Below are 22963 nucleotides of genomic sequence, written 5' to 3'. Positions count from 1 at the left end.
ATTTTTGAAGTGCGAGGACCCTTTAGCTGACCACACGAACCGCCTGAATTTCACGAATCCTGAATGGGAAAACTTCGGAAAGAGAAGCCGACGCTCGAAAGTAACACGTTGCTACTCCCCCCGCTTCCCACCGCAACCGGTAATATTCTAGTCGCCGTGGCCTCGAGCGAAGGCTGCCAGAAACCATACCGGGCGTTTGCCGAGGCACGTCCTTCGGCGCCAGCCGTTAGGGGTCTTGTGATTTCGAACAGGGAAATGAGCCAATCGGAGAGGAGGAGGGACCGGGAGGCGCTCAGTTTGAGGCGAGACGCGGCCGACGGAGGCCACGGCGACTGGGATGGAGGCCTTGGAAAGCCGCGGAAGAGGGTTGGCGAAGCTGGCGGTGCAGCAGCAGCTCCGAGCCGCCTATGGGATCAAGGTGAAGAACCGGCCGGCGAAAGGGAAGCCCTTGCCCGCCGCCGCCGGGGAGGGGAAGGTGAGTGGAGTCGGGGGAAAGGGGCTGAGGCGGGGCGGCGGAGGCAGAGTAGGCGCCGCCCTCACGCCAGCCGGGGAGCCCTGGAGGACTCGGAGCAGGGAAGCCCGGGGCTTGGAGCTCCCCCTCGCCGCCCGGTTTGCACGGGGTTCAGGCGACTCGGGGCCGTTCGCAGCTTTTCCGCTGCCCGCCTACTGGGCGGGAGGCGAGAAGAAAGGCAGGGCGGGGGGGGGGGGGCTGACCAGGTAGCTGAGCCTTGTGTCACCACGTCCACCCTTCCGATAATAATAATAATAATAATAATAATAATAATAATAATAATAATAATAATAATAATACTTATGCCCCGCCCATCCAGCCACTCTGGGCAAAGGTGCGCTAGTGTCAATCAAAAACAAAAGCACTGGGTTGAGAAGGCGCTCTTAGAAGGCGATCCGCTTGACTATTGGGGGGGCGCCTTCCCCAAAAAAACCAAAAAACAAAAAAACTAGATTTGCTGTGCAGACTTCCAGGTCCTTACTCAGGCTGCCTGTCCTTTGAATAAGTAGAAACTAGCTAGTCATGTCAGCCACATCTTTTTGAAAACGCAGGAAGCTTCTTCATACTGAATTATTGGACTCCCTAGTCGTTTAGTATTGATTTAGAGTTTAGGATCCAAGATCCGTATTTAAGCCCAAACGGGTATTTGTGGGGAGGGACTTCATTTTTTATTTATTTAAACCACGTAACTTCGCAACTCTGGTTGTGATTACTGTAGGTCAGGCTGCAGCCCAATGTGAGAGTGTACCACCAGTTGAGATTAAACGTCTGACTGACAGGGGCTCTTGATTTCCAGGCAGGAGTCGTTCCCAGCCCTTCCTGGAGATAGGAGGGACTTGCTGTGGCCTTATTCAAAATGATGGGTTGCATGAGGTGTTCAGTCAGATCCTATGCATTTTTACTCAAAAGTAAAGCTAGCTGTGTTCAATAGGGTCAGTTGTGTAGTATGTCCCATTAAAGCCAGTGGGAGTTGCTGCTGAGTAGCCATACTTTTGGATTGTGCTGCAAGGTGTGCTTTCTTTATTTTCTTGCATAGGCCAAGGGATATAATGTTCCCTTTTCTCAAACTTCAGAAATAGCAAACCTTAGAAATAGGCTATAGTGAGGATGTGTTGATTCAGTGAGGACTTGTCTTGCAGGCATAATAGTGGGCTTCTTTCTTCCTCAATATGAGTGAGAAGAAATTGCAGTTCAGCAAGGCAACAAAAGACCTCTGTTACACAAATAGTAGTGTTTTTACTCCCAGTAACTATGTATGGAGCGCTTCCGTCGCTTTCTTTTTAGGAAGCAGTAAGACTAGATGATGTGGCTTTATTCTTGTACATAAACATGATAAATACACAAGAGCCCATTTCATCAGACTCGTCATATATGGAGTGTTATCCAGAGTTGGCAAGTATATGCACATACATGTGTGCATGGGAGGGGGGATTAGCTGTGAGGTCACAGGCAATGATTTAAAAAATACAGAATAAGAGCTGCATTAAAACTTAAATGTATGCAACTGATTGTAGTGACCATTCACAAAAGATGGATGTGCACTCATATAAGGATAACTGTTAATATCAATACTGCTTTGTATTGATTTAAACTGCCTTTGATCTTCGGATGAAGGGCAGTATATAAATTTAATTTGTGAATGGTCACTGTAATTAGTTATATACATTTATACTTTAATGCAGTTATCACTGTATTTCTTGCAACACAGTTACCTTGATTTTATTATGCAGCCATCAAAAGTACTTTTGAGTGGCCACCTTAATTAGTTTTACCCTATTTTGTGCTATTGTGTATACTTCTCTCTTTAATAAATCATCCCATCCCACTTTACTTCCTGTAGTGCAGCCCTCATCTTTAAAAGAGCAACTTAAATTATTTGAAAGACGCTTAGATTGAGGCCAGTCTAGATGGCTCATGTTGCAAAAATTTCAACTTCCTTGTCAAAATAGAGCTAGCATGGGGTCCCTGTTATGCTTCATTTTAAGGCAAAGATAAAATTTGTGTTCTGGGGCAAAGGTAAATGAGCATGCAGTTACATTCGCTTGAATGAGTAACTAAGAATGCATGTATATAAGCAACAGGTATTCTGTGATTAGATAAGAATACTATCTGTGGTCCCGTCTTAGGCTGAAGAACAAGTAGTTCTTTCATCCAATGAAACAAGCTGTAAGATACAAATTTTGTATTGTACTAAATCAGTATTCAATGAACCACTATAGAAGGCATACCTTGTGGAATGTCTTTTCTCTTGATTTTCCACTTTTTATTAAATATTAAACTATGTAAATCACTATCATAGTGTAGAATGGAAGCAATGATTTGTGTTTGCAGTTGTGCACAATAATTTCAGAAATGTTTACATCACAAAAAGCTCTTTTAGACAGGTCTGTTGGCATTAGCGAGTCCCTTTGCATCCAGTACAGTGTAAGTGCAAGTTAATTCCCTTATGAAAGTGCTGTGCATGCACTTCAAAAGATATTAAGTCAAGATTAAAAGGGCGTTTAATTCATAAGAATCAGTAGTTCTAGTGTCCTTTGTGCACTACCTCTGTGTTCTGCTACTTGTTGAAAAAAGTTGTTTTGTTTTGTTTCTTAGGGCAAAATATTTGGAATAGCTCTTCATGAATTACCTCATCAAGATGTGCCTGAATATGATCGTATACCTTGGTAAGCAAAACCTATAATATAGCAGACATAAGGCATAATTAGGTCTTCATGCAGTTTATTCTGGTAGAAACATAAAAGTGAACCTGGGGAGAGAATAATTCATGCAATCAATTTGTTTCTGTCCCCCACCCCACCCCACAAATGGTTTGTGCCAAGAAAGGAAAGTTCTTCATATTGATGAGGGAAAAGGAAATTGCAACATTCCCATGATCACACCAGCAGGCGTACAATGACCTTTTGTCCTGATAGAAGGGAGATCGTATGCTTTTCTAGTAGAGCATTGTGAAACAGTGCTGTTCAAAATTGTGTAACTGGAGGTGGTGAAAAGCAATTGCAATAGATAACATTTGGGGAGAAAAACTATTTTTTCATTTGCAAGCTATTGGTCAGGAGCACAAGATGCAGGACAGCTGAACTGATTAAATATTGAACTGCCCTGCTTAGCCCCACTTTTGTGCCTCCAAGTTCCAGGGTCTGGGCTTAGTGCTTGTGTTTCCACAGCCTTCCCCCTCCCCCTCAACCTTTTTGCTTCTTACTCTGCCAGAATTATCAGTCTGTCAAATTCTCTCCAGCTGTCAATTTGTATCCTCCCCCCCCCCCAGGCAACTTGACACAACTGTTTCAAATATATATCCAAAAGAAGGAAACAATCTCCAAGGTCCAAATCAAATTGTTACTAAATCTCCATGGCTGTGTAAATGCCTCTTTGTCTCCCATTCACAAAAACGTCCCTTGCAGAGCCTGTCCACAGAAATCGGAAGCTGACTTCTTTTTCGCCAAATCAGTCAATTCAAACCTAATTTTTAAAAATAAAGCTTTCTTTGGCTTTTACCTCTAATTGGAAGATCCACTGCTTCTGGTGACAGTGTGTGGCTTCAGCAATAGTGTGTTGGAGCCGTGAGCGGACTCAAGCCACTTCCCTTTCCCCCGTGTGCAGAATGATGTTACTTTCTGATATATATCAGTATGGACATAATTTAATATTTCATTGTTTGCAAAGATTGAATTCTTAATGCCAAACAAACTGATTGTTTTTCCCTTTAGCTTCTTAGTTGAGGCGTGTAAATATTTAGAAGAACACATTGGCACTGAAGGGCTCTTCAGAATATCCGGATCAGTTGTTCGCATAAAAGCATTAAAGGTACAGTACAACCGTCTTTCTCAGTCTGTCTTTCTAAATGCCTTCAAATATCTCGACATTTCTTACAAATGCCTGTATGGTCTTCCATCCAGTTCTGTGCTTTTTCACTATGGCAATGTCAGTTTTAAAACTTATTTATTTTATTTTTAGGGTAAACTGGATCAAGGTGAAAACTGCCTGTCAGCTGCTCAGCCCTGTGATGTTGCAGGGCTTCTGAAGCAGTTTTTCAGAGAACTGCCAGAGCCCATTCTCCCAAGTGACCTGCAAGAAGCTCTCATCAAAGCCCAACAATTGGGCAGCGAGGAGAAGAATTCTGCCACACTGCTGCTTTCCTGTCTTATGAATGACAGAATAATCAATATACTCAGATATTTTTTCATGTTTCTCAAAAAAGTGTCTCTAAGGTAAGTTGTGCTTACTATTGGCCCTCTGTGCTTGGAATAGCACTAAAATGTTTCACATCATGGGAGTGCGGTTTTTGCTCCTTGCCTTTTATTTAATTTAGTAGGATATCTTTTCTTGCCACTGAACAGGTAGCTAGAAAAACACACACACACACACACACGTGTGCATGCGCTATTTTTAAAGAATAAAAACAAATCTCAGGGGGTCTTCCACAATCAAAAATAAATATGCAGATATATGAAGCAGTATAATCTCCACCCCAATCATCTGTTCCCATACCAATGATTGCCATGTAGAGGAGTTCCTTCCTAATATCAACCCAGTTTCTAAACAAGTGCACTAATTTAAGGCTAAACATTCACTTGCCCTTTGGGTCATAACCTGTAGTTTAGAAAAGAAAGATATATCAAATATAAAGTACTAACTTAAAGCACACTCATACATGCACTACTCCCCCAAAAATAAAGTGAGGAATAAAAAACTGCACTGAAATGATTAGACGAACTGTTAGCAGATGGGAATATCCCCCCCCAAAAAAACTTGATCTTTCTATAAAACTATTTTGCAACCTGTATGCTTTGATTTCATGAAATACTTTTATTTCACTTCTCTTGAGTGCTCACAGAGCATAGATGTCTTGCCTTGTCTACGAAGCAATAATATCAAATTTTAACCAAATGAAACTTGCTTCTTCCCCCTTACCAATGCAGGAACCAGCTCTTGAGTTAAATAACAATTGCTGAATGGCTGTATCACTCCATCAGAGTGTTCCATCAGAACAGTATACTCAAATGCCCCACCCATTTCTTTTCCCTTGGTCATGCTGCTTACTCTGAATTTCCCTTTGTGTCTCTTCCTCCCTACCCCAGTACTTCCCCAAATCCAATAGGGAATGTTGAAAATGGTCCCTTCTTAATCCCGTGCCAATATGAGATAATTAACAGCAATAGTTAAACTTGGGAAAGCATGGCGTAGGTTCCAAAGTAGCTCCCACATGACTTGAAGTGCTTTTTTACGTTTTTCTCCTTGCCCAAGATGGCTGCAAGCTTGAGGAATCAGAATCTTGTGCTGCTTAGGATAAGCTAGTTGCAGAAGGTCTAGAAAATAGCTGTATTAACGAGCCAATGCTCAAGAGCTCTTCAAGTGCAGTGCTGACTAGCCGTTTGTGCAGGGGAAATAATAATTGCCTGCAGTCTTAAAATCAGAAATTATATACAGTCATACCTCATGTTATGTTTGCTTCATGTTAACGTTTTTTCAGGTTGCATCCCGCGGCGACCCGGAAGTACTGGAAAGGGTTACTTCCGGGTTTCGCCACTCACGCATGCACAGAAGCACCAAATCGCGCTGTGCAGATACGGCACTTCAGGTTGCGGGCTTTTCATGTTGCAAACAGGCCTCCGGAACGGATCCCGTTCGCAACCAAAGGTACCACTGTACTAGTATGAAACTTCTGATGCCATTCTCTTTTTGGTTTTCTTTTCCAGATCTGCTGAGAACAAAATGAGCAGTAGCAACCTGGCAGTTATCTTTGTTCCAAACCTCTTGCAATCAAATGAAGCTGACAAGATGTCGGCTCATACAGAGAGAAAGCTTCGTTTGCAGGCCGCAGTTCTGCAGACGCTTATTGATCATGCAGAAAAAATAGGTACGGTGATAATTTTGTGTGACATAGACATTTTTAGCAGTTGTGATATTCCTTGCACGGGCAGCTCCTGGGTTGGGCGCATCTGAATGATGCGCAATTGCGAACATGCCCACGGCACTGGACCCAGAAGTAGCGCCCCCAAAGTCATAAAGACATCTTGAAAAGGGACAGGGATGGAGTGGGCTTATGGAATGGAATCCCCGCATAACATGCATAACAATTGTTCCCTAATTCAGGGCATGTGCCAAAGTTCATCCTGGAAAAGATACCTACTATGCTTGGCATTGATGATCCTGTCTCCACTCCTTCGCGGCAAGAATATGAAGAAAGTGAAGGTGAAACTCCAGGTGAACCCACAAGGAGGAGGAGGAGGAGGAGCATGGGAGGTGAGTGTGCTTCCCTTTGCACTTACCTGTAACAAGGGGAAAGTAGCTATACGAGAACCTTCAAATTGCTAAACTAAAGTGGAAAGTACACTTACATTTAATGTTAATGATAAGAATGCTTAATTTCAATGAGCTGTGTATGTGGAATGTATTCTGATTCTGGGAGCAGGTTGCTTAACAATTGATCTAGGGATATATATTTAGACTACACACCTATAAATCAGTATGTGTACTGCTTTGGTGTTTTTGTCCAAAAGTGGTTTCTAGTCTACCTTACGAGCAATTTGAATTAGTAGGAAATAGTTGGACAGGAATAGAGCATTTAAATTGTCCTTGGCCAATAAGTAGCGTGCTGTTGTTTTTGTTTTTTTGTTTTTTAAGGAGCACACTTTTGCATCTATTTATCAGTATTGATTTGTACACTCATATTTCTGTGTCCTCTTATCAGGTGGCAAGGGAAATTTGATTATTTGGCTATAGATAATAGAAAAGCTAGCTGCTCTTGAAACCTTAACTGTGTTGCCCTTAGTGACCTAAGGGCACTTGACCTTGAGATTGCAATCTACATATGTAACAGATTGCAGATTTATCAGTCAACATAGTAAATATGATGTAAGATCTTCACTATTTCTTATTTTACGTATATATGGGCAAACCTTTAGCACTAGTGAGCAGTTGCACTAGCAATAGTGCTATTTCCACATCTGAGTTTTAGATATACGCTGATGTAATATTGATCTTTAGCACATGATTGCTTACTATGGCCTGATTCACACAATGCTAAGCTAAACTATGGCATACTGTGAATAAACAAAAATAAAGGTTCTTGGATCAAAGATCATGACTAGCTGCTGTAGCTAAGCATGGCTTAACTTAGCATAACGTCTGTACCCAGGCTTGTGGTTGTCTCACTCCAAGCAAACCATGAGCTGCAACCAAGGTTTGTTTTTGGTTTACCATTTGTGGTTAATCTTAGGAAGACAAGCCCAGGTTTGGAAGTAACAGGGTAAACCATGGCTTAGCCTTGGATAGTGTGCTGGCAGCAGCCAGGGTAGAGCACAGGAGTCATGATTTTTGTTCCAGTAACCTGCTAGTTTGCACTAAGCCATAGATTGGCTTATTATTAGTAGTAGTAGCAGCAGCAGTATTTAAGTCTTTATTTATTTATTTATTTCCCACCACATGGTCCTAGGGCAGGTCTCAGCAAATTTAAAGATAAAATATTAAAAACCGTTTGAAACAATTGCATGCAAATTATGTACAAACTGGACCTGTGTTTTGAGTTTGTGAATTTTTTTATATTTGCTTTTTCCCTATGTTCATTCTGTTTAATTTATTATTTTTGAAAAGTATTAACTGTGCAAAGAAAATTCTATGTCTCATTTTGCTGGGATCTCAAATTGTTATGGAAGGATTATTTAACACTTTGGTCATTTTAACCCTTTTCTTTGCAGGGAGCTTACTTTCCAGCCTTGCTGGGCAGATTAAAGGGAGGGAATCCAAGTGGAAGAAAATTATCCTGGGTCTTCCAGCTAACCTTCAGAAAAAAAACTTTTAAAAAGTTTATTGAAGGGCGCCGGGGCCTAACAACATTGTGCTTCATAGTTTGGCATGGGCAACAGACAACCCACAGAGTGGAACTCTCATTTGTCCAAGGCAGGATCATGTAACTAGGCTGCTTTATTTGTCCTCTGCTTCTGTTTTCGTCCCTGCCTTTGCCCAAAGCAGAGTTCCTCCTCTACTTTAGAGCTCAGGCCTATGTACTTTTCCTTAATTCTTCTTCCTCTCCCGTCCCCAGTTCTCCTGCACTAAATTTCCCCCTGCAGTGTGTACTTCTCCCTTAAGTAGCTGAGGGGTACATGTGGGGAAATGCTTTCCTTTCCTTTTGTCCCTTACTGCAACCTTCACCTCCTGCTTGGGCCTGTGGCACCACTCAAGAAACTCCTATACAGTGGTACTTTGGTTCTCAAACTTAATCTGTTCTAGGAGTCCGTTCAACTCCCGAACCCATTCAAAAACCAAGGCACGGCTGCAGCACGGCTCCTGCACTCAATCGGAAGCCGCGTTGGGACATTCAGCATCCCAAAAAAGTTCACAAACTGGAACACTCGCTTCTGGGTTTGTGGCATTCAGGAGCCGATTTCTTCAAGAGCCAAGCCGTTTGACTACCAAGGTACCACTGTACCTTCAAAAAGGGACAGTTTATCCATTTAAAAGTTCTGCTTTTTTATTAGAAAAAGAATTCATTCAAAGTTTCAAAGATTCTCTCACAGCTAATATTAAGGAGTTTAGTTCTGAGTGTCCAACCCTCCTACAAGTGTTCAAGCTGCTTTTCCTCAACTTCATCTGATTTTCTTCACATCTCAGTCCATCACTATTCCAAGGAAGGAGAAGTTGTCAGTGCTGACCCTAAATCTAGTCAAGCTAAAGTTTCACATGAGCATTTCTGAACACCAGTCTCCCGATCCACATACCACATCCAAAAGGAAAAATCTACCCAAATCCAACCTCCCCTGCTATATGGGTCAAAACCCAGAATATTACCTCAGCCAGGATATCTCCTGCTACCATCTCTTCAGAGAGAAAAGAGGGACAGTGAAGTGACAGAGGACTCTTGGAGCTATAAGATGGCTTAATGGTTTTGATTACAGTATTTACTTTATTGACAACAATGATTTCTGCCTTAGGTTTGCATTCTTTTGAGCAGGATCCAGCACATGGCACTTCCAAAGAAGCTTCTCTTCTGCCAGCAACAAAATTTCCTTAGAGGATTTCCCCTATAGGTTTTAGATACTTGAGTCAAAGTGGACCATACATTTAGGCAGCAGTAAATTTAACAGTGCGCACAATTACAGCATGGATAGCCTAACATTCCCTTCAGATGTTGTTGGGCTGCAAATCTCATCAGCTTCAGCCAGAATGACCAATGGCCAGGAATGATGGGAGTTGGCATCCAGCGACATCTGGAGGGCACCACATTGGCCATCTGTACATTAGAGCAACAAGCCCCATAATAGCCCTGCTGTCAGGGTTGGAATGGAATTGTGATGCCCCCTTCCAGGAAGGGGCAAAAAAAGAAAATTGATTTGACTTTAAAGAGGGTTATGAGGCCCTGGCTTTTCCCATAAGGGCAGCTTCTATCCTCATAGCAAGAGCCAGCCATTTGTAGTTCAAGCACTTAACTCCAGTTCCAGACTTTGACTAGATAAGCTACACAGGGACCACTCCGCAATTATCTAGATTGATGCCACAATGGATGTGTTAATTTTTCACCAGAGCCATTGTGGTTGGTGTTGTAACTAGAATGTCAACATGGCTAAAACACTGGAATGTAGAATTGGCATCCCAAAGTAATCTAGCTTTAGTCCCCTTTAAAGAAGCTGGAGAGGAAGCACTGAAGGAGGTTTTAGCAGAGACACAAGGATTTACTGTCTGTTTCCAGAAGAAGGCAGGCTGCAATCAAAGAGACAGTCCTTTTCCATTTGTCAAGACTCCAGGAGCAGCAAACCTTTTTGGCACTGTCATTCCTCAGAAACCAGAGCTTCACAACTTAAACCAAGCCAGACAAGCACCATTGTGACATCCAGATCCCGGTGGGGAGTGGCTCCATTCTCCATTTTGTAATGCCCAGTACATGATAGAACTTGTTTGACTGTCTTGGGACAGTGTCTGCTCATCCCCAACCTCCATGTCCATTCAGAAATGTTGAATGATAAAAGCAGGCATCACCCACTTATTGGAGAAAGAGGCAAAGGAACTTGTTACCCCAGAAAAGTGATTCTAATCTTTGTGCTTCCTACTGAGCCTCAAGTACCTGACCTCATCAGGTTAGCTTCCACCCCCAGGGCCATGCAGGACCTCTGGAACATTTGTACAAATATGTTTTTTCTCAAATTTCCTCAATGGCTATCTTTAACCATCCCGTAGGATAGTTCATCTGGGGTGATCACCTGTATGTTCTGGGGTCTCTTATCCCTCTCACCAGTGAGGATTCTCAGAATCTGGCAAGTGATCTCTCCACTTTGAAGATCCATAGCGAAACAAGCATCAGAATTCTTGCTTTTACCTAACCAGGCATGCAACAAGGTCTTGGGCAAAATGGCCTCAAGCAAGAAGCCTAAGTGCTTCTCTTCTTTCAGCGCCAAACCTTTGGGTTCATATCCTCATCCAAAGAGATTCATCAGAGGGGCTTCCTTAATCTGCCTGCCCACCAGTTTCCTTCCTGGCAATTAAACATGAACTTTTATGCTTTATCTCACCTGCTGTTTGAACTCCTTAAGGCAGTTCCAGTCCATCTAACCTTGCTCAAAGCCACCTTCATCACCATAAGCAAGATTCATCTGAGCCCAGTTCCTTATCAGTTAACAAGAACCTCTGAATCTTCCGTAAGGCTAGAGTTATCCTGAGAACTGATCAGTCTTCATCTGAAGGTTGACAACATGTTCCACATATCCCAAGAGTTAATTTCCCCCTCTTTTGTCCCAATTCTAGTCATTCTCAGGAGCATCCTTGGCATAACCTAGACATTAGGCAGACGCTTGAGTTACTCATTCAAAGAGCAGGGGCCTTTAGATAATCTTATCAGCTGTTCCTTTTTATTCTGTGACCCTGGTCATAGGAGGGGATGATAAGTGACTGGCTTCACTGTAGCACACTGAATCAAGGCCCACATAACATTGGCCTATGAATCCCAGTGCTTACCCACTCCATTGTGCATTACTGATATCTCCATTTTAATGAGCCACTATTAAGATAGGTCTATACATGCAAGAAGAGTTCTCCAGAACCTACTACTTCCTGACTAGGCAGCTACCTTTATTTCTGCCTGCTCTTTGTCTATCTATAGCTTTTATATGTCTCTCAAAATGGATTCCTCCCATGCCACACTGAGAATGGAACATCAGTTTCTTTCCTTGAATATTCCTTCTTGTTTGGCAACGTAGAGATATCCATTGCCACACTCAAGTTGTGGCATTATTTTATTCAAGTAGCTGTTTGCTTGCATGCATGAAAACTCCCAATCGAAGTTTGTTTGTGGCAGGCTTTTTCCTTTTCCTACTACTATATGGCTGCCCCCACCCACCCACTTTTCTTATCTAAACCTAATATTTCTTACGAGATCCCTTCTGCTTGGACATGGTGCCGAACTGGAGGAGGAGCCAGAAGGGGAGGGAGAGGATAATCAAATTGCCTAGTCACAAGTCCCTGCCTTGGCTGAATGAAAGAGATACAGCTTACATAGTCACTGTCTCCACAGGCAAAACATGAACCTTCATGGTAAGGAACCCAAATCTTGTAACTGAATACTTTTAAAGGTTCTAGTGAAGTGTTTCTGAATACCATTTTCCATTTAATGGGGCTGGCATAAATGTGCTAACCTAAGAGGTAGGACCTTAGAGCGAAACAAGTACTTATTTCAACAGTTGTATGCATCTTCGTCAGCACGACTGGGATTCATTGTGCTGAAACAGTAATTTTTTTAAGGATCAGCTTGGTAACGGCACATAACAATTTTGACAAATTGGGTTTCAGCTTAAACAGAAGTACAAAAATTGATGCATCATTAAGAAGCTATCCTTTCTCTTTTTTAATAACAAAAATCACTTTATATTTAGAAATTGAGCAATATAAAATTCCTAGTAAAAGCTTGATTGCTTGGTGTGTCTTCAATTTCAGATATTGTTAGTGGAGCTCTGAATAAACTTAAATCTAACAGAACCCCCTCCACTACACCACAGAAAGACAGGCATGGTAGGTATAGTGCATTTGCATGGAGCACTTCATACCTTGTCCTCAAGACTTGTGCATTTTATAACAAGACTGTGCTCGGATAGGGTGCTGCAGATTACGATAACAAGTCTGTAATACTGGCTTGCTTGCCCTTGCCCTTGCACTTGCACTGATTGTAATGGTCTGAGTTTCAGAGTTAGAAATTGGGCTGCTTTTTGCTACTGCATACTGGGGCTTAGGTGCTATTGATATGCTATCCATCAATGCAAATTACTAAAGAATCTCTCTTAACTTGGGTACATTTTCCTTCAGAAACATTGCTTTTCTCCTAAATAAATTTTGCCAATGAGATATCCTTGTCTAACATTGCAAAGAGTGCATGGCTTTAAATGTTTGTCATCTGCAAGGGGAGATGAGACTTTCTAGAAGTTATGGAAATAAAATTTGTGGTTTTTTTAAAAAGGCAGGAATTTACTAACTGCAGGAGGAAGTAAGCAACCACTTAAAAATGTTTCCTATCTGTATTTTCTATTAACATATTATTTCACCTATAAAAAATGTGAGTGCCAGACCTGCTCTAGCTACTAGTGCAAATACCAAGTTCCACTGTTTCAACTGTACAGCAGTTTTATCTTGTTGCTGTCTGCCATTTTAAAGCTTTTATTTCATCTGTTGTTTTCTTTACAGTCTTTTCATCAGTGACTCCAGTGATACTTACTCCAAATTTTAAACGGAAATGTCCAGCTGATTCCTCTCAAGGTTTCTCTAACAAGAAAAGGCGATCTATCAGGCATAACTTGGCTCTTGAATTGCTACCAAGTAGCCTTTTTAGCATTGGATCAACACCTGGTTCAGGTAAAGTAATGATTATTTAAATATTTTCTCCAACCTAATCAGTTCAGAATTCTGTCCCTCATGGTAACCCTCTTTGCCTTACAAAACTGTAGAGTTACTGCAGTCAAACATGGCTACATAAAGATGACTGTTTTGCATTTATTGTTTATGTTCCTAATTGTACTTGCATTATGAGCCCTCTCATGCATTGGGCTAAGTAATGGATTGGTGCCCATGGGAGACAAATCAGCTTCCCTAACATATGTATGAAAAAGCATATAAAGGAGAGTGGATGGGTTAAGTCCCAAGAGAGACGTTCTATCTTCAATAACTGATTTGAAAACAGTTAAATACACAATTTCTTGAACAACTTTAATGAGAACTTACAAATTTTCAGTGAAAAATGGAGACCCAGATCATAGGTTTTTAAAAGGGGAAATAATTTTGTAGTTATTTTAACAATAGATCATTTAAACACTTCTCTCTAACCTATTCACAGCTCATTTTGAAACAAGCCCTAATGTATCTCTTGACGCACCTCAGAGTTCTGTGTCTATCTCAGTCAGTAGTGAAAAGCACCTGCCTAGTGTAGGAAGTCGAAGAAGCAAAAGAATTGCCAGCAAAAAAGTGCATAGGTAAGTTTGTCAGAAGATTGGCATTACAGGAACAGAGGGGGAAATGCTGCCTATGTTTCATGATGTTTAAAGAAGTCTATATAGAACTCTAAATTTTCTAGATTAAATACAATTTCTAAGTGAAATGAATTAACTGAATTCTGTGACCTTGGTTCTTTTAAAAACTGGAGTTTATATTTTGGCTCCCATTCTCTCAGTGCATCATCAAATGTATTTTCAAATCATTTAATGGGGTAGAACTTTGTACAGTCTTTCACACCGTCTCCCACAATTTAGGTATAAATGGCCTGTTTTATGCTTAAGGGGTGGTTACTGTGTTGGAGCCAAACTTAATCTGTAAATGGAAGGACCTTCTATCAACATAAGGCTTTTATCCACCACATTATTCACTGGGGTCTCTCAACTCTCCAGAGCAGATTTTTGAAGAGCATAAAGGGAACTTGCAAAAGCTGCTTCCTGCACCCTTTTTTGCCAGTAGCAGTACCCCTTGAGTGAAACTCTACTTGGGAAGCTCCCACTGGCAGAAGCAAAGTCTGGATCCAAGCCAAATTATGTACATTATTAGACTTAAAACCTAGGGTATTTGAGTTCAGGACAATGTTTACTCAGCTTATTTCTGATTCTTTTCAGGGTTGAGTCTGGAAAAATGGGTTGCTTTTCTCCTAAGGTTAGTCGGAAAGAAATGGTGCGCAGGTCATTGCGATTAAAGTTCATTCTGGGAAGGAGCAGCAAAGAGGTACTATTTAACATCTCTTGTTATTGTATTAGACTCTTAAGAGAAGTGATTACTTTGAGTCTTGCGGAGCTTTCAGTTAATTGTTGCAACTGTAGAGAATTTTTTTAATGTTAACCGATTTTTAAATGCTTTTAAAGTAATCAAATATTTCCATGACCCATAAATTCAGGCCGTTTGTATGCGTTTTTATATTACTGTCTTATTGGTTTTCTGTTGAGTTTTTGTCTTAGTGATATTGTGCAGCACTTTGAGATTTAAAAAAATATTAATTACAGTATTTATAAATGATTTTAAGTAAACAAACTGCATTCTCTGTGCAGATATGCATTGGAACTGAAGCAGGGAGCCCATCTCTCTTGATGACTTGTGATCTTGTTCCAATTGTAATCTCTAGTTTCCAAAAGCCTTTCCCAGGCTACAGTATTTGTGTTTTAGGTTGTTTTTAATAAGTAAGCAAGTAAATAAATAAACAAACAAATAAACAAATAAGGGGCTGAAAGGTTAATCCATATGATGGAGAATGTTTGGCAAATGTCACAAATTCTAAATACTGCATGCTGAAGTCCGTGAAGGTCTGTGCTACTGCCATTTCTCTGTCCCTTGTTCACCTACTCAGCTAGCTCCAAATAGCTGATCCCTGTTTGTGTTCCTCTTCTACAGCTGCTTGATGTCTATCTCTTGCCATTTGCAGCTTTTTCTCAGTTGTAGCCAGTTATTCCTATAGACTTTGGATTGTGGTGCTACCATGAATTCCCAATGCAACACACTACTTTTTTCCATTCACATGACAGGCTTAACATTGCAAGCTTTTCATTGCATTCCTTGTTTAAATATATAGTACAGCAGCATCTTTGAATTCTGATTATTTCCTTAAATTGTAAAAGCAGTAAAGCATTTGTGCTGTCTACATAAAATAAACTTTTTTTTATCCTAAAAAGAATACTGCAGTGGAACATCTGCCTAGCAACAGATCTGAAAATGTTGGCCGTCGACTTGCAAGTCAACAAAATGTTGAAAGTGGGATGAATCATGGAAAGACAGCTGCATTTTTAAGCCCATGTGTTGGTGAATATATAACAAAAAAAGGTAAATTTGGTTTACCCTCTAAGTGTCAAATGTTGCTTTCTATATTAGAAATAAAATTACCAAGCATGTCTGAAACAGGTATGGCATTCCAATCATGATACCAGTTTCAGACAATTTGAGATATTGCCCAGCCCTAGTTGGGTCTGGTGCTTTATAGCTTGTTCACTGCTCAGCCCTGACTTCAAATGATATGAAGTGTCCTAGTTTGCTGATGACACCTAATTCCTTGGAGCAGTAAACTGGTTGGCCACTCTTATAGGGACTCTTGCTTTCTGATCTTCAAACAGGTAGATACTATTCGGGCTGAATGCTAAGGTCACAGATTTTTATTGGCTGTTTGATCTTTAGAGAAGGAGCTGAGATGAACTAAGCTGATCTTGGGCACACGTGTTCTGAAAGAATGCTGAGAGCAGTATTAGTGTGGATCAAGACAGTAGCATGGTGTGCATGCACTTTCTGTTTTCCTAAAGAGAAGCTGATAGTAACATCTATAAGGTGGAGTAGGGCAGTCCACAGACCAAAAGGAACACACATATTTATGAGCACAAGTGATTATTTTTCTGGAGCATCATATCTCGTATTTGGTATAAAAGAAGTAACCATAACAAATCATATGGTCATTCTTGGTGCTTAAATGAATCTTGTTCCCCCTTCCTTCCTGAAACCTGAAATGGCACCAGAGATTGAGGTAGCGACCACCAGTTTAATACCTATTGTTGTGTTCCCAAGGTTAGGAAAAACATAAGTGTGGTATGTCTATTCCTTCTGCATTTTTTCTTGGAGGTGGTGTTACCCGTGATCGTATGGTAGAAAGTTTTACTTTATACAGGCAACAGGCAAATGTGTTATTCAGATGTCAGCAGCCTTGAGCTGTGGACACATCTGGAATTTTCTGAGAGTGCTGCGGGTACCACCTCTCTGATTACTTCTCTCCCCACTCCAGACAAAAAAGAAAAACACAACATCATTATTTTTTGCTTTTCCAATGGCTCTGGGTAAAAAGTCGAACCAAATAGAATTGCAGCAGATCTTGAATTTTATCATTTTACACAAGTCCCGTCCCCAAATTCAATTGTCAAATAAAAGCTGAGGATGGTGGACTGCACAGAAAAATTGCAGATCCAGTTCTTGCCAGCACCAGAAGAACATTGATCCAAGGCACAGATTCTCATGAGTTTTGTGGTCTTCCTATGTAACTCTCACACAAATCATGGAATATATATGTGGACCCAGAGATTACCTATTAGTTGATGGTGGTTTTGAACAGATCCCTTGTAAAGAGTGTGCAGATGATAAGCATTTGTACCACATATCCATGTTTTTGTGCTATGGCAACACTGGAAAGCAATGGGTTTTCGTGGTTCAATCAATTGAAAAAGATACAGGGGTTTTGGATTATTTTTTTATGGGATGTGGGGAACCCAAGAATAAACTGGAATTTTAAAAGGATGTGTTTTACTGTGTGCACACATGCACATGAGCTATCTCCTGACACTTGTGACATTGCACTTTTTACCTACTGGCCACTCCATTTTCCTTTCCTCAAGCCTCTCAGATTGCTTCCCTTTCCCTAGAGTGGCTGGGGAAGCCCAGCCAGATGGGCGGGGTATAAATAATAAAATTATTATTATTATTATTTTCGTACTACCTCAATGATTACTTTGCTTTCTGTTTAGCTGCTGGTCAGATCCTGATTTCAGCCTTGAAAAGCAGGTATAGCTGAAAGAGGAAGTGGGAAAGAGCATCACTTCTGCCTTCAACTCTATGTACTTTTCAAGGGAGAAAAAAAGGCAACCCCCATTTTACCTCATGATTAAGAGTGCAGTGAGCAGGTGCCAAAGTCCTTAATGGCACTACAGCAACAACAAGTATCACATTTGCGATCCCAAGTGGTTTCAATGTAAATTTAATCAGCAAGATTATAACTTTCTGATATACTTACTGTGTGTGTGTTTGTTTGTTTTTTAAGATTCCAAAAACATCAGCAAGTCAGAGGAAAACTTGCAAATTGAAAACCAACATAATGAAACAACCTACCGAATGTCCTGGACCGGCCCCAGTACTGCAGGATCTGAGAAGACTAGCAATAGGGCTGCTGCTTTGATGGCATGTCGTGAAGCAGAAACCTCTTTTTCTGAGCCTCTTCTTACAACTAGAATACCACCAATCATTCCTGTTAAGTCAAGACCCACTGATGCAAGTTCTGAACAGGAAAGCAAAAAACAACAAACTTCTTTTTGTGAGGATGAAAATGATTTGACTGCAGACACTTTATTGAAAATTAAGACAGCATTTTCTGAATCGGGAAGCAACCTTCATAATTTATTTGAAACTGAGCCTTCAAAATTAAATTTAACACAAGGTACAGCATGCTTTTCAGAACGCAATCTAGAGGAAGAGCTCTCTAAAGCCCAAGCTCAGAAACTGACAAATGTAGAACAGAAGACTCCATTTGTAGGTTCTGCAAATAAATCAAACGTCTCCGACAAACGTCTGCCAAATATGGATCAAGTCAAAGCTGTAGACAGTTCCCTCTTCCCAAACAATACAGAGACTAATCTTCCAGTCCATGATCTTAGCAAAAGTGAGGGATCAATAAAAAAGGAGCACTTGACCATAATGACATCTCCAGGGATGCATTTAAATAGCACAAACACCCTGAAAAATGAGACATTGGAATCGGATGAAAAAACCGATGAAGAATTTAGATACTGTTACTCAGAAATTAAAGAATGTCTTGAAAAAGGGGAGCTTCTTTCTCAGTTGCCAGAAGATGGCGACAGAAACAATACATGTTATCTACACATGGAAACTATTGAGAAATCTACATTTTCCCCTCCAGGAAAGGTTGCTGACCATATACATTGGTTCAACAAACTTTCATTAAATGAGCCATGTTCTGCAACCAAAGCCAAATCACCACTTAAGTTTCAACGTACGCCTGTCCGTCAGTCAGTACGGAGAATGAACTCCCTCTTGGAGGCTAGCAAGCCGTCAGTTGCTTGTGGATTAATGAAAGCTGGCAATGACTGTCCTTCTCTTGTTAAATCAGTGAGTTTTGAAACCGCATTGCCGTCCTACATGGAAAATACCTCTAGTACATCTACAGCTTCTCTGCTTTCTTCTGAATCAACCTGCAAGCAAGAGTCTACTTGCAATCGGTATTCTCTGCCTTCCAAATCCTGCCCACAACTAATACATCCATTACAGCAAGCCAGCAGGCCTGGTACAACCTGCAAAGAGACACTGACTACCAGTCATCAATCCAAGTCAGTCCTTGAGGACCTAACTAATCACGAAGCACCAAAAGCTGTTGTAAAAACGAACACAAATGTAAATATTCTGGTTGCTACACCTGACAAATGTGATTTCAGGAGAAAATTGTCAGAAAAGAAGGTTCGCTATAGAGGGTCTCCAAAGAACCCAATAGCCACAACCAAACTCCTTCCAGTTGTTAAACCTCTTGACTTATAGGTTAAACAACCCAATTCCTGGCATGTTTCCTATAGACTGCAGTGGTCTTTGTATTTAGGATTGTAGCCAAAGTCTCTTGTTTATCTTAAACTATCCATCTGCTTCTTTATATATTTTTTTTAAAAATCTATCGTTTTTGTTTTTAAATAGGATTCTTTCTTGAATTGAGAGGAAATGTAAGCTGCAACTGAAACTTGAATAAGTTCTGTTGGGTAGTGTTTACCTTGTGGCTTCTAATAAGTATTTGCCTTTCATATTTTGACTGGATTTTAGAGGGGGTGGGGAAGCTTGAAAATGCTGCTGGTTACGGTTAATTCAGTTTTCAAAAATTACGAAGAATCTGTTTTTAGTTGATCTTGTAGTGTGAGAAGTTTAAAATTGCATTTGTAAGGAAATGCATTCCTCACTTGCAAAGTATAACACTGTGTTTGCAAGTCTTGGTTCACAGTCTTGAGTCTCACAATATAGTTAGTTCTTACAGCATTTTAAGTGTCTGTAAGGTTTATATTGGGTACTGGTGCTCAGGTAAAAGCAGCTGTTAAGAAGCTCACAGCTTGTCTACTGATCGGAGGTGCATTTTTTTGTTGACTCAAACAAATAGCCACCAAATAAAAACATTGGCAAGTTAAGCAACTATGTAATTGTAGGTGGATGCACACAGAGGATGCTAGCACAATTTACGGTAAATATTCCAATGCTGCTGGATGCACATTATTTTCTAACTGCAAATTGGGGGGAGGGGATATACGCAAAAGAACTTGCAGGTCTTAATTTCTTTTCTTAAAGTAATGTGGTACAGCAAACCGCATGATTAAAAATAATGAAATATACCTATTATGTCACCACAATAAAACTGTATAGAGCCATACTGTTTATTTGCACAGATATTTTGCTCTGTCTGCTGTAATATTGAAACTGTTCAGTTCTGTTTATAGTACATAAATTATTTAAACTTGAAGTTGATTTTTATTTAGCTTTTCTATGTAATTTGATTTGTGATAGTGCTAAATTTATTTTTTCCAAAATAAAAAACTTTTTTTTCTTTAATGTGTGTGTGGTTCTTGATTCGTGGCCCGTTCTTAATTTGCTGTGCTTGTGTGTTTCGATGTATAATATTAGCTGCTGCTTTTCTAGCCCACCCAAGTTAACTAGGAAAATATCCATCTTTATAATACCACTTAGATTTATAATATCCATCTTTATAATACCACTTAGATTTATTAATACAGTATCACTTTATAAAGTATCTCCATTCTTATATAGTACTGCTTACAACTACAATTAGGTTTGTTCAGTGCTTTTTTTCTTAAAAAATGTTTAGGGGTACTCTCATTTTGATTAAAGAAAATCACCATTTTATAGTTCAGATCAGGAAAAATAAATACAGTGAATGGACAAAAGTACAAAGATTCACAATATGTTTAGGGGTATGCGTACCCCCAGAAAAAAGCACTGGATTTGTTACAGTTTATTAACTATGAAGAGAGGTCCTGCAACTTACAGCAGCCTAGGTTCCTTCGGAGTCCCAAGTCTGCCTTTTAGAGGAGACTAGCTGAGGCTGTTATCACTAAAGGAAATCCCAACCTCTTATCACCAGGAACTTAAATTTAAATGTTAGGCCACTTAATTTGCTCAATTATTATACAAACCTAGTTTCCCTTCTCTTCCCTCTGCCCTTCTACAGAGCTGTGGAGTACTGTCACTCACAGGCTCTGCCTGACTTTTCCTCCCAGAAACTAGAATACTTACTACTTTTGTGGACTGGGGGGTGTTGGTAAACAAGCCCCAGTGAAATCAATGTGCATGACTACTTGGGCCCATTAATTTCAATGGGTCTAATCCGGATAGAACTTAGTTGGCTACAAAGCTCCTCAAGGCCATATATGATAAGATTAATTTTTTAGAACCAATTCAACAGAAGGAACATTTCTTAACTGTGCAAAATGAAATAACCATTAAAAATTGTGTAGCAACCTCTTGTGCACCGAGGCTGGAACAAGCTCTCAAAAGATGTATAGCCTGCTTTAGGGTTGCCATATAAAAAAATGTAGTATAAACATTGACACCTGGGAAACACTAGCCTACAAGCGCTCCAGTTGGAGAAAAGCCTTTACCAAAGGTGCCATGGGCTTTGAAGACACTTGAACTCAGGACGCAAGGGAGAAACGTGCTAAGAGGAAGGCACGCTTGGCAAATCCACACCGTGATCAACTCCCGCCCAGAAACCAATGTCCCCACTGTGGAAGGACGTGTGGATCCAGAATTGGCCTCCACAGTCACTTACGGACTCGTTAAAACCGTGTTTAAGGAAGACAATCTTACTCGGCTACGAGTGATCGCCAAAGAAGAAGAAGATTCTAAACAGTGAAAATCCAGACAGAAAAGTTGAGTTTTTTTGGCAGAATCACAAAAAATATCATATTTCTCGCTCTATAAGATGCACCAGACCACAAGACATACCTAGTTTTTGGAGGAGGAAAACAATAAAAAAAATATTCTAAATCTCAGAAGCCAGAACAGCAAGAGGGATTGCTGCGCAGTGAAAGCAGCAATCCCTCTTGCTGTTCTGGCTTCTGGGATAGCTGCGCAGCCTGCATTCGCTCCATAAGACGCACACACATTTCCCCTTTTTAGGAGGGAAAAAGTGAGTCTTAAAGAGCAAAAAATACGGTAATTGGCAAATACTGCACTGCTGACATGAGCTGCCATACATCCGGATTTTCCTGGAAATTTTGTGGGGGGTTTTGTCCAGGAAATTCCAGACATATGGTGACCCTACATGGTGATTAGTAAAACATGGTTGTGTGAGTCTTGTACAGACCATAGGATGGGTGAAGTAATCAAAATCCTGAGATGAGGGGTTGGCTGTGGAAACTCCTGATTTCTCTCCTCGTTGCTTCTCATCCCTTTGTGGCCTGGAAGAGCAAATATGGCAGTAGTTTTCTTCCTGGCTGCATTCCTGCATTCAGAAAATCTCACAGCCTTTTCCATCCAAGCAATGACTCCCCCTTCCCCTGTACCAAACGAGTACAATGAGATTTAGCTGGTAAAATTAATCCGGGGTTAGGCTTAGCTATGGTGAATTAATTCAACAGCTTTCAAGGAAGGAACTGTAAGACAATGTGTACTGGGTGGCTGTGTTGTAACCTCTAAAGATCACTGAACCAGAATAGGTTTCCCAGCCATCAATTCCTCCTGGAACCAAAACATTGGTTTTCACCTGACCCAGGTTTGCAAATTGTGCTTATTTTCTCAATTTTTCATGGAGTACAAGGTGGTCAGTGGCTACCAGATGTGCTGGCTACGTACTACCTCTAATAGAGGTGGCAATATATGTCTGATGATCAGTTCCTGGGAGTCACAAAATGGGGAGAGTGCTTGCTGTGCTCATGAGCTTTCCCATGGGAACTTGGCTACCATGAGCACAGTGATGCTGGGCTTGATGGGCCTTTGGCTCAATCCCGCAGGGCTCTTGCATTGTGGGTGCGGGTTGGAAGTGCCTAGTGCGAGTTTTAATCCCAAAACTCTGGAAGAGTTGGGGGAGGCTGCGGCAGACTATTGGGAAGCTCCTATTTCTTCTTTGGTGATAAGCCATAACCGAGCAAGATTGTCTTCCATGAACATGGTTTTAATAGTGAGTCTGTGACTGTGGAAGCCAATTCTGGAGGGCCTTCTCGGTAGCGGCACCCGCCCTGTGGAACGCCCTCCCGC

At 40.8% G+C, this 22963-nt stretch overlaps 1 protein-coding gene across 2 annotated transcripts; it reads left to right on the top strand.

Annotated features, from left to right (window-relative positions):
- Nucleotides 1–20299, top strand: ARHGAP11A (Rho GTPase activating protein 11A). 2 transcript variants are annotated; one of them, XM_083611750.1, is made up of 12 exons: nucleotides 1–475; nucleotides 3107–3177; nucleotides 4222–4318; nucleotides 4469–4722; nucleotides 6211–6371; nucleotides 6608–6757; nucleotides 12434–12508; nucleotides 13175–13342; nucleotides 13821–13956; nucleotides 14587–14692; nucleotides 15631–15778; nucleotides 17748–20299. In XM_083611750.1, the coding sequence occupies exons 1-12, from the start codon at nucleotides 338–340 to the stop codon at nucleotides 19250–19252; spliced, it is 3009 nt and encodes a 1002-aa protein (XP_083467876.1). In that variant the 5' UTR covers nucleotides 1–337; the 3' UTR covers nucleotides 19253–20299. The 2 variants fall into 2 exon arrangements, with proteins under 2 accessions (XP_083467876.1, XP_083467877.1); XM_083611751.1 differs by lacking the exon at nucleotides 12434–12508 and having other exon boundaries at nucleotides 63–475.
- The last annotated feature ends 2664 nt before the right edge of the window (nucleotides 20300–22963 follow it).

Source organism: Podarcis filfolensis (genome assembly GCF_964270895.1).
Source record: "Podarcis filfolensis genome assembly, chromosome: 1".
Lineage (NCBI taxonomy): Eukaryota > Metazoa > Chordata > Lepidosauria > Squamata > Lacertidae > Podarcis > Podarcis filfolensis.
Note: the sequence above shows the minus strand (reverse complement) of the source record. Positions and strands in the feature narration are given on the sequence as shown.